Below are 12,154 nucleotides of genomic sequence, written 5' to 3'. Positions count from 1 at the left end.
TACATCTTTTTCTGAGATACTTTCCCAACAGTTGGGGTTCCTAATGCCGGTTTCCTTAACGAGTCTGAACAGTTGTCTGCTGTTACCTACTGCCGCTATCTTTTCCATCTCTCTTGCTTTCGCTACCCACCACTGTTTGCGATCTTTGCATAGGCTTCTTATCAGCCTGTGCTTAAGCTGACTCCGCTCTTCGTTATGTTCAGAGCCAGATGGAAGGAGTTTCCAGCCATCCATCAGTGCGGTTGATGCTGGTGAGATTCAGTGTTTCTCCCTAACCTTATGGTTTGATGTACTAGCATATATCACCACAATATTTCGGATGTCATTCCACGCTGTCTTGTGGTGGGCATCACTTACATGACTGCCTAACTGTTTTTCTAGTTGTTCCTGAAATAAATTCTTAGCTTGGTGATCATTAAGTAGGACCCTAAGAGGTTTCCTTGCAGCGTCTTTCTTACGTCCATCAAAACGCAGACAAATACGCGCTTGCACTAGAGCATAGATGTTTATGGTAAGACTTGAAATCATGAATAATTGATTCAAATATTAGAGTTATATTCAATGTGTTAGCGTAGTAGAATTCGATGTTGTTGTTAAAGCAACAGTAAAAATGAAAGACCAATAGAAAAACAACACTTCAGCCTTGTATAAAATTATGGCAATTAATCAGTATACATTCTAAACGTAATTTAAGTACGTTAAAAAGTGAAACATCTTAACTATACTGAAATTGATTTTCAGCTGACAAGATAAATTACTGCGAAAATTATTAGAAGCAACTAATATTAGTTAAAATCAAGTCAGAAAAAATATTGGTGCAGAATAATATGAATTCATTGGAAGAACTGAGAGAAGAGTACATGTTCGCATTTCTGAGCACGTTCCAAAGAAATTGAGGTTGCGAGGGACTAGGGCTCTCAACAGTGCAAAAGCTCGGCATTTACATGACATCGGGCATACCATTGACATTCCTCATGTTTTTAAAATTATTAGCAGACAAAGAAGTACGGCTGCTCTCCGTTTTGCTGAAGAGATCGCGATAACAAAACTTAAACCGGATTTATGTATTCAAAAAGAGACAGTGATAAACTTATTACTACCTTGGTAATCCAATTTTTTTAGTTGTTTTTTTGTTTTTGGTTATTAGTGTTATTTTATTTACTTATTTTTTTTAGAATATTTAGTTTGTGTTATATTTCTCTTCCATTACTGAATTCTTAAACCACCCTTTCATTCACACATTTCCGCTCACTTGATCTTCTTAAATTATGTGAACTCTTCAAATTCTATTCAATTATTACGTAACCCATCTTATCAGTTTTTTAAATCCATGGATCCTTCATTACCCATCCTTAATGTTTCCTTGATTCTAACAGTAAATAACTTCTGACCTGTTCTTGCATTCCTATTATATATATGGTTATTATTGTTAACCTTGGTCATTCCAATTCTTTACATTCAGTTATGTCAATTGTTTTCTAGTATTTCTTACCTCAATGTTAAACTCTAATACATATTTGGTTGTAAGCAGCTGACGAGAAACCTCGAAATATAATGAATTCATATTATTCTGCACCAATATTTGTTCTGGCTTTATTTAAATTCATAAAGGGAACTAACTGCATAATACTAGTCCACTTTTTACCAAAATTTATGATAATCTAAAATATCACTATATTGATGTGTTCCGATGTAGCTAGCAGTGGTATTAAGTTGATTTTCGTCCTATTTTAGACTCATCAGCTGGACGTCCCTGCACCCCAATGTTGATATTAACACCGAGACCTGGCCCCAGTGGCTTTCTGTTTAAACCCCAACGCGTTATTTACTTTAATTCCACTTCCTTACAAGTGAAATTGAATTTTATTCCCTTTTCACATGCCAGGGTCTAAGTGAATAATGCTTCGAAAGTTTCGAGTGGCAGTAACTACGTTCAAGTCTCAGAGCGAACATCAACATTATTGAGCAAGTACGCCCAGCTGATGAGTCCCGAATAGGGCTAGACTACGTTGAAACACTTTGGATGAAAATATTTTTGAGTTAATGGTACTATCTGAGTAATCTGCTCAAAATACCTATATGCCGGAAGATGTCGATCAGTTGCAGCACATAACATCAACAACCGGATAATCCCAACACTTGTAAGTGATATGTTTATAAATTGGTTCGTTTTCATTGTTGTTTTCGTAAATTAATATATGACATACTATACAATCGTTATAAGATATAGACTTTTTGAGTACAGATAAACTTCTGACATCATTATCGTCATAAAGATAAACAACTTACGTCTTTGACAATTTCTGGTTTTGTCAGTAAGGCTGCTCCCATCCCACCCTTGAAGCAAACAAGAAAAGTTAAAAGACAAACTGGGTTGTACAAATTATAAGGCTAATATCAAGCGTAACTGTGTTAATTAACATGTTGACAAAATTTCATGGATATTTACTACATATAGAAGTGGTTTGTATCAAAATCTAAGATAACTTAATGTAGGAAGTCTGCTAAAACGTTTGAGAAAACTATTTTCCATCTGTGTACGTAATGTAATAATCCTTCGTTTTTTAATTTCTTTGAACTGAATAATTAACGTTGTTGGCCGTGGGTACTTACGCGTTATCTCAAAAGGCTTACATATCATTACAATACAAAATACTAGGAAACAAACAGAAACACTACAGTTCTTGATACATTCTATATGAATATTAAACTATTTCACTCTAAAGTGTTTTGTTGACTAATGTAGAGGATTAAGGATATCCCGACCACAATATGGTAGCAGTCCAAAATACTGCTGAGTTTTAGGCAGTTGTCGACTGTGAATTTCTTGGACGAATTTTGTGATGAAACAGGTCAAATAGCACTTCTTAATATCAACTTCAATAGTGGAAATAAAATGTATCCCACTTTGCTCTGAATTTTAGATATCTAGTTACTTTTGTGTGTACTTATTGTTTTGTCCATGAAATTTTCTTTTACAGCTCATTTTAATTTACCTCATTTTTCCTATTTCTATGTTACATATAGAGTGATGGCTTGATGGTCAAAACACTCGGCTATTAAGACTGTCCCATCTAGATGGTATAACTAGCCCACACAACAGTAACTCGATTCACTGTTTCATGTCTCCTTTCTGGTGTCCTTTTAACTGATGAACAAAAACAATCTGCTAAGTAATAGTCTCATAATAATGTATGAACAAGTGATATCACAATAAAATCAATGATAGTCATATATATACTAACCTTTATAGAATATGCTTTAGGACAGCCCATATTCACATCAATACCCATAACATCATTTTCCCTGTTTGGCTCAGATTAAGTGGAACAGAGAAAACTTACAGCATTTTGGCGGCTTGTAATGCTGTCCCAGGCTCTGGAGTTCCCTGAAAATGATTATAAACGATATTATATAACAAACATGATGAACGACATACTAATTGGACAATAACGCGGTTTTTCTCTTCCGCCGATGTACGAAATGTCACTGAACCACCGGGTAGAACGAAATCAATGGTATTCAATTCAGCTAATGAAAACATAGAGAACAAATCAAAGAAATCATCAGATTAATGCTTACCATTTACTATCCTTGAAGAGCGGATAATTCTTTGGTCGATCAATTCCTGAAAACATTAAGTGTTGGAGTTATACATAAACATTTATCAATAAACTCTATACATCTCAATAGAATTAATGGGTCACCTGTCGAGAGAATATACTACAATTTGATAAACACTATCGAGCTTGAAAATGAGAAAGGTGGTTCATATTTCAAACTGGTAAACTAAGCCTTGTGGGTTACACCTTTAGGTCAAAGGCTCGGGGTGTGGCCCCCTAAGATAACCACCTGCTTCGGTCTGGGCACCCGGGCAGTATCACAGCCCACACGCAAATGATGAACTCCCTATATCTATGGAAACTACTTTTCTCGCTTCGAATAACAATCAAATGATTCAAATGATTGTTATTACTATTATTATTATTTACCACATTATTCACCCTCTTTTATACTTATACAGCGGCTCGTCTTTGGTGGAAATTCGACTCTATCTAAACGTTCTCGAGTCACTGTCCGGTTGAAAATTGTATGTTACCACTGAATATAAGTACTGAAGCAGTTTTTCTGAAACCACGAGCACCATTCAAACTGGCTGCCTTCAACGTTCGCACACTTATGCAGGTTGGACAACAGATAGGGTTGGCTATATCTTTGGAAAGTCTTAATATTGATGTTTGTTGTCTATCCGAGACCCGTATTCAAGACTCTGGTGAAGTACTACAAATTCGCTCTCCATCTCTCACTTCAAAAAGCTTGTTTTACATGCGCTTAACCAGGGACCCTGTGGCATCTTCATCTGGTCTTGATGGCGTTGGTGTCGCACTAAGCGCTAGAGCTGAGGCAGCACTAATCGATTGGATCCCCATTAACAGTCGGTTATGTGCTGTTAGATTAGAAATTTCCATCAAAGTGAGGAGAAATCGGCGTGAGAAACGATGTCTTTTCGTCATCTTCGTCTATGCCCCGACAGATTGCAGCCCGGATGCAATCAAGGATGAGTTTTACCACCAGTTATCTGTTCTTCTCCAGAAAGTGCGTTCGACAGATATTGTACTACTAGCCGGAGACTTGAATGCTTGGATCGGGCGTCTAGGCACAGGAGAGAGTCGTTTAGGTGGCCGATGGGGACTCGTTGGTCGCAGAACAGATAACGGGGACCGTCTACTGCAACTTTGCACAGACCACAACCTGTTTCTGGCTAGCACCAACTTTCAGCACAGTCATCGCCGATGTGCCACCTGGCGTCCTCCCTCTGCATCCCAAGCCTGGACTCAGATTGATCACATTGCGATCAGCTACCGCTGGCATGGTTGTGTACAAGACTGCCGCTCCTTTTGGAGTACCTATCTGGACTCTGACCATGCCTTGGTCTGCGCCAATCTTACCTTACTTTTCAGTGGACAACGAAGTGACCGCCACCAACGGATTGATGTTAGCAAGCTGGTTGCAACTTCTGTTGCTAGTAAGTATCGAACCGAGCTAGTTTCTAGGTTAGCTACCATTCCACCGAAAATTATAGATGAGCATTGGTTGCAATTACGTGACGCCATGGAAATGGCGAGTAAAGCCGCTTGCGACTTCGCGAAACGTCCCGCTTATAAGCAGAATTCTTCGAAGGGCAGTTCAACTGGCCTGCTGCTCCGGCAACATCGGCCAGACTGTCCTGTCCTCCATGGCCGGTGACGACTGATCCACCAAATGAGGCGGAAGTCCCCAAGGAACTCCAACTCTTGAAGCGCTACAAATCACCTGGCCCAGATGACTTACCTCCGGCTCTTTTTAAAGATGGTGGTGACTTTCTGACTAAGGATTTGACGACGTTGTTTACAAAGGTTTGGGAACTAAAGAGTGTACCAACGTCATGAAATGAGTCGATAGTTGTCCCTATCTTCAAAAGCGGTTCACGTCGTTCCTGTACCAACTATCGGGGGATAAGTCTACTTCCGATTGCGTCCAAGCTATTGGCTTCCGTCATACTTCGTAGGTTGTTCAAAACCCGAGAAAGATTGACTCGCGAGGAGCAGGCTGGGTTTCGTTCTGGTCGAGGATCTATTGATCATATCTTCACCCTCCGAAAAATGTTAGAACACCGCCATACTTATCAAAGGCCAACAATCGTAGTGTTTCTTGACATCAGGGCTGCCTTCGATTCGTTGGACATGACTGTTCTCTGGGATTCTCTACTGAAGAAGAGCGTGCCTAAGAAGTTCATTAACATCCTAAAAGCCCTACATACAAACACCTCAGGCAGAGTGAGGGCATACAACCACCTCTCTCCATTGTTCCATTCGAGCAGTGGGGTTAGGCAGGGTTGCCCAATCTCACCATTCCTCTTCAACTTTGCCATCGATGACATTCTGGAAACAGCTCTGATGGATGTAAGTAATGGTGGTGTGGATCTGTTGCCTGGAGGAAGACTTCTCGACCTTGAGTATGCGGACGATATTGTCTTACTGTGCGATAATGCCCAGGCCATGCAATCAGCACCTAATCAGTTGGCAATCAGTGTCCGTAGGTATGGTATGTGCTTTGCACCTTCGAAGTGCAAAGTACTTCTACAAGACTGGCAAGATTCCAATCCTGTACTATCCCCGGATGGTGAGCAGATAGAAGTAGTCGAGGAGTTCGTGTATCTGGGTAGCTGCATAAGTGCTGGTGAGGGTGTGAGTGATGAGATCAATGCACGTATAGTGAAAGCCAGAGCAGCTTATGCCAATCTGAGCCATCTTTGGCGCCTTCGTGATGTTAGTCTGGCTGTAAAAGGTCGGATTTACAACTCGTCGGTGAGAGCAGTTTTGCTATATGCTTGTGAAACCTGGCCTCTCCGAGTTGGGGACGTTAGACAACTCTCTGTGTTCGATTATCGCCGTCTCCGAAGGATTGCTGACATCCAGTGGCAACACCGTGCTAGTAATGCGGAGGTTCGGCACCGTGTGTTCGAGCACAGAGATGATAATGCAATCGATGTCACCATCTTGAAACACCGACTTCGGTGGCTTGGACATGTTCTACGAATGTCGTCTCAGAGAATTCCACGTCGTGCATTGTTTGCCGACTCTGGGACTGGTTGGAAGAAGCGGAGAGGTGGTCAGTGCATGACATGGTGTCGTGGCATGAAAGAAAGCTGCAAAGGACTGGCTTCTGTTGGTCCTTCACGACTCCCTGGTTGTGGTGCGAGAGATGGTGCTACACAGTGGCTAGAGATGTTATCAGATATGGCTCAGAATAGAAGCCAGTGGCGATCCCGCTGTAACCTTCTTTTACTTTCTTCATAAAAAGTGGTTGTATCTCCCTTACCTGAAAGATTTCTTCCGATTGTACCTTTCCGTTCCCTCATTTCTACCATACTACCTTACACCAATCTCCTCGTTATTGTTCTCTTTTTTTTGCGCTCCTTAGCTTTTTTTTCTATTTCTCTTCGAATTCTCATTGTTTTGTGTGGCGCATATATATTGGCGCTCTCTTGTACCAATATTTATGTGTTCAAATAAATAAATAAATAAAGGCTCTAACCACAGAGAAATTAACTAAGTTAGAACTGTAGACTACTATTTACTCTGTTGGTTACCACATTTTTGGGAGCATCAAATAGGACAATCTGCTTTCATACATAACTTATGTTGTTTCAGCACCATAATATAATTTGGATTCGATCGCTCAAGGCAACCAGCGCAAATCCACTATCATAAAACGTTTAAATCCAACCAATAAACTCCCATGTACCAAACATCTTGACTAAAAACTCAATATGCATCGGAAGCCACAGTACTGGTTTGATTACCTTTTGGAAAACAATTCGAATAAGCTATCGTTTGAGAAAATATATACTTGTGGTAAAGAAACGCAGTCTATAATGTTGAAGTTATAGAAAACAAACCCGAATAGTATGTGAGATTAGGATTACAACAATGAAAGGTAGAATAAACAGCCTCATCATTTAAAACAAAAGTATTTCTTAGAATTCTTAATTAAAACCACGTACTCAACTGTGTAGATGGATTTGCACTCAAATCTAATAACTAAAAAAGCTCTGAAACAACGAAATACAACGATGCCTCAATAACAAATACAGTCCTTAGTAATATTAATCAGTGAATTTATACGAAACAACCCAACATACTTCAGAAATCACATAATCTGCACCATATTCCAGACACAGAAGACGCATGGGATGTGTTGAAACACGTACCATAGGTGCCAGAAAAGTCTTGCGTGTTGCATCCAAAGTAGGGTGGCTCTGAAATTATTCGTAAATAATAGGCTCATTACACATAGTGATGGAGATTTCAAAGACAAGACGCAAACAATTTATATATAAATTGTTTTCCTTATTGAAATACGGCAAGACCGTTGTATTCTATTGTCATCGCCCGTTAACATATATATGACATACACTAAGAAGGGTTAGAAAAAGGTTTTACTAATGTTTCTCAGTAAGTATTAGTACCTGTTACGAGAGAAACTATGATAACCTTCACTCAGCATGAAACAGACATCTAGACAATTACAAATCATGGACTCTCTCGATTAGTATATACTTGACTAGCACCATAGTTATAATATTTATAAATTCAATGACAAAAAAATCAGTGGTGTTTAGTGGTTCCGAAAAGCCAACTATGCTCGAAAAGACATTGCTGATATATATGATAAAGGGCTACTAACTTGTAGATGTATATGGGCTACAAAGATCATTTTCATATGTACAATATGTACAATCCGAATATCTGAACATTCAATAGTGTACTGAAAACAAACGTAAGCTCAACACCTAGGTGTTGAGTAAATTCAATATTATTATGTTTAGGATGCACTGGAGATAAAGTGATGACTCTGTCTTGCCCGCAACTGGTGTGTTAACTAAATAGGCATGATCATTTTTTTATCCAGGCCGAAATTTCGCAGGTTTTCAGCGGGATAATTAAAATTACCGATAGTAAGTCAGTGAAGCAATCGAAACAGTAGTTGGAAGATTTTTTCAATAAAGGATAGACACTTAGGACATTATGAGAAATAAAATGATTACAACCTGATCGACGGTCATCTTTCCAAGGTTGGGCGTCAAGGCCACGATGTAACCTTTGAAGCGAATTATCCGCCTTTGTTTTTGCATCTTTCCAGATCTGAACGCAATGAGTGCCAAGTCATAACTGTCAACGGTTTAACACCTTGGGGCTTCTAAGTTGAAGCCCAGGAATCTGTGTTTGTAACTTCGCTAAATTTATCGAACTGCTTTGAGGTACAAAACGAATAGAAATAACACATTTATTACTCAATAGTTTTCTGCTGTTCTTCAACCGATTTGAAGTGGTGTGGATGACTGTCCAACAAACTACAAACGTGCTGTTACTACTAACCACACAAATGTTAATTATAGTAGTAACACAGACCTAGCTTTACTTACTTACTTATTTACGCCTGTTACTCCTCGTGAAGGAGCATAGGCCGCTCACCAGCATTCGCCATCCAACCCTTTCCTGGGCAATCCTTTCCAGCTCCAGTTGTTATTCATCCTTTTCATATCTGCTTCTATTTCCCGACGTTATGTGTTCTTTGGTCTTCCTCTTTTCCGCTTCCTTTCGAATTCCAAGTTAGAGCTTGCCTCGTGATGCAGTTTGACGATTTGCGTAATGTATGTCCTATCCATTTCCATCGTCTTTTCCTAATTTCTTCTTCATCTGGAAGCTGGTTTGTTCTCTCCCACAAAAGGCTGTTGCTGATGGTATCCGGCCAATGAATGTTGAGTATCTTGCGTCGATAGCTATTTATAAATACTTGTACTTTCTTGATTGTGGTTGTAGTAGTTCTCCACGTTTCAGATCCGTACAGTAGAACTCACTGCGTTGACGTTCGTATTGAAGATTGTGACGTTGATCTTGATTGACAGGTGTTTTGAGTTCCATATGTTCTTCAATTGTGGGAATGCAGCCCTTGCTTTGCCAATCCTCGCCTTTAAGTCTGCATCTGAACCTCCTTGTTAATCGATGATGCTTCCCAGGTATGTGAAGGATTCTACATCTTCCAGAGTTTCGCCATCAAGAATGATTGGATTGCTGTTCTCCGCTCTGAGTTTGAGGACCTTGGTTTTCTCCTTGCGTATGCTGAGGCCTACTGATGCAGAGGTTGCTGCTACACTGGCCGTCTTTATCTGCATTTGTTCATGTGTATGCGATAGTAGGGCCAGGTCATCTGCGAAGTCCAAATCGTCTAATTGATTCTGAGCTGTCCATTGTATTCCGCGTTTTCTCTCAGATGTCGTGGTCTTCATAATCCAGTTGACCACCAGAAGAAAGAGGAAGGGAGAGAGTAAACAGCCTTGTCTGACTCCGGTCCTTACTTGAAATGCATCTGTCAGCTGTCCTCCATGCACTACTTTGCACTGTAGTCCGTCGTATGAGTTCCAGATAATGTTGACAATCTTCTCAGGAACTCCGTAGTGTCGAAGAAGTTTCCATAATGTCCTCCTATCTACACTGTCGAATGCCTTTTCATAATCAATGAAGTTGATGTATAGTGACGAGTTCCACTCAACTGATTGTTTGACGATGATCCGACAGACCTGGATTTGGTTATTCGTTATTCTTACTATATGAACATTATGAGTCGTGTGGGAAGTTTGCAATTCATCTGCTGGACATGTAGACTTGTGTCGACGATAGTGATTTAGTCAGATGAACGGAATGACGTGACTTCCTAACTCACTTTGAAGTCATACCTCATGGTAAGTAACTAACGTGAGCATTACATTTATTATTATCCAGGTCCTGTGATTACTTTGATAATCGTATATAAAAAACATGATGGTATTGATGAAGTGCATTTTAAGAATACTTTGAATTAACAGGGTGCCATCAATGTTGCACGGGCCAGTACATGGTGTGCAAGTGATCGATCCACAATGGGTCATCCTTGACGTTAACAATCTTTGACAATCTATATAACCTTTAGTGATCAGTCGTCTATTGCAAAATCTTTTCAACCTGACGTATGATTTGTCTAGGACCCAGTGTTATTACGATGGTCCCACAAGTAAATAAAAAATCATAAATGTTCTTCAGATAGGTCAGTTTTTTATCCAACGTTTCGGACTGACATTTATTTGACTTCTAGCCTGGTCATATATCATAGGGTTAATGATAAGCTATAGACATATATAATAGTTTTGAGGTAATCCTAATCATTTTGTGGCAGTTTATGACATTATGGGACTATGAATCCGTCTAGGTAATTCACCTGAGCAGGATTCATGTCAACATAGGTCTACCACCAATATTTCATTTAATGCTATTTTGTATTGATACATAGATCAGTACCGGATAAAGGGATGAATTAAGGCCTGTAAACAGTAAGATGCGTTACTTTTTCATTCTGTACTGGTCCTGACATCAGATGTTGCTGTTTTCGCAATCCTTATGACAGACCAGCTGAAAGCGAAGAAATGATTTTCGACGGTGTCCTCATGTAACGCGTTAGAAAAGATATTTTGGGTGAAAATCTTTAAGAAAATGACTAATATTTCTGAGGAGCTTTATTTACTTTGCATCTAATGCTTACCAACGTGTGATTTACAGAACTTGTGAGATTTGGGTAAGACTGTTTAAATGAATTTGTTTATGGCCATAGAATAATAGACCCTATCCAATGTAGTGGACTTGCCATGATGTGATTATCCAACCTAAAAGCTCTTACGTTGAATTCACACGATCTTCTATATTGGCACATCGTGTTGTGACAGCCAGTGATATTTGTAGTAAATTTTTAGGGGCACATTTGGACCAAACATAATATAGTTTATTTTATATAAGTGCCAAGAAGCTACATAGAGTGACCACGGTTGTATAGCCGAGCAACTGAGTCACTATTGATCGTTTCAGCGTTCGTCTTTCTTGACCTTTTCCATTTGTCCAAAGTCTAAAGTAAGTCTTCTCAGCCATTGTATGTCCAGCTTCAGAGATCGTGTGTTTAAAAACGATTGCCATTAGGAACCTTTCATCAGTGTGTAGAGAGGAATTACATTAACAAGATAGTAGTTATAAAGCAACCGTAGATATCAGCTCTTTATTAAGTTAGATAATTAAGCATCATTCAAAAATACGCAGGTTGAGGATGTCTGAAAATCACTTGTCTTAGTGCACAACGTATTTCATGGATATTCAGCAGATTCAACAAATTAATATCTCATTGGGCCGATAAAAATAGTTCATGATAATATATGTCTTTCATCTCATCTTCACGAACCTTATCTCCAGTGTTCTTTTCCACTATCATTGCTAATACAGTTATTTGTGGTTGTGTTAGTGTAGTGTGAATGTTCCTCACTTGTGCAAGTCATATGGTAAGCAAAACTGACTGGTTGCATAGTTGGTAATGTATGTCCGTGAGTAGTGTAACAAGTAGAGTATACCTACACTGAATTATACATATTTACTAATGATCGTTCTTGTATAGATACACCTTCTGTACATTAGGACGCTTTGTGTAGATTTGACAGTGGACTTCTATGATCGATGGTGTCACAAAAACCTATGGTACCTACATCAGTAAAGATTATACTATGCCGTACGTGACCAATTAAAGGAGTTCAATTAGT

General features: G+C 39.2%; 1 protein-coding gene across 1 annotated transcript in view; it reads right to left on the bottom strand.

Annotated features, from left to right (window-relative positions):
* The window catches only part of DUS2L (tRNA-dihydrouridine(20) synthase [NAD(P)+]-like), a 32,901-nt gene extending 24,233 nt beyond the window's left edge, over nt 1-8,668 (bottom strand). Inside the window, exons 1-7 of the mRNA XM_051216912.1 lie at nt 8,594-8,668; nt 7,685-7,801; nt 3,583-3,628; nt 3,440-3,531; nt 3,345-3,388; nt 3,246-3,306; nt 2,290-2,337 (exon numbers count right to left, since the gene is read on the bottom strand). Coding sequence (XP_051065543.1) covers nt 2,290-2,337; nt 3,246-3,306; nt 3,345-3,388; nt 3,440-3,531; nt 3,583-3,628; nt 7,685-7,732 — 339 coding nt within the window. The 5' untranslated portion in view covers nt 7,733-7,801; nt 8,594-8,668. The remainder of the gene's footprint in view (nt 1-2,289; nt 2,338-3,245; nt 3,307-3,344; nt 3,389-3,439; nt 3,532-3,582; nt 3,629-7,684; nt 7,802-8,593) is intronic.
* Nucleotides 8,669-12,154: the final 3,486 nt, after the last annotated feature.

This window comes from Schistosoma haematobium, chromosome 6, assembly GCF_000699445.3.
Source record: "Schistosoma haematobium chromosome 6, whole genome shotgun sequence".
Lineage (NCBI taxonomy): Eukaryota > Metazoa > Platyhelminthes > Trematoda > Strigeidida > Schistosomatidae > Schistosoma > Schistosoma haematobium.
Note: the sequence above shows the minus strand (reverse complement) of the source record. Positions and strands in the feature narration are given on the sequence as shown.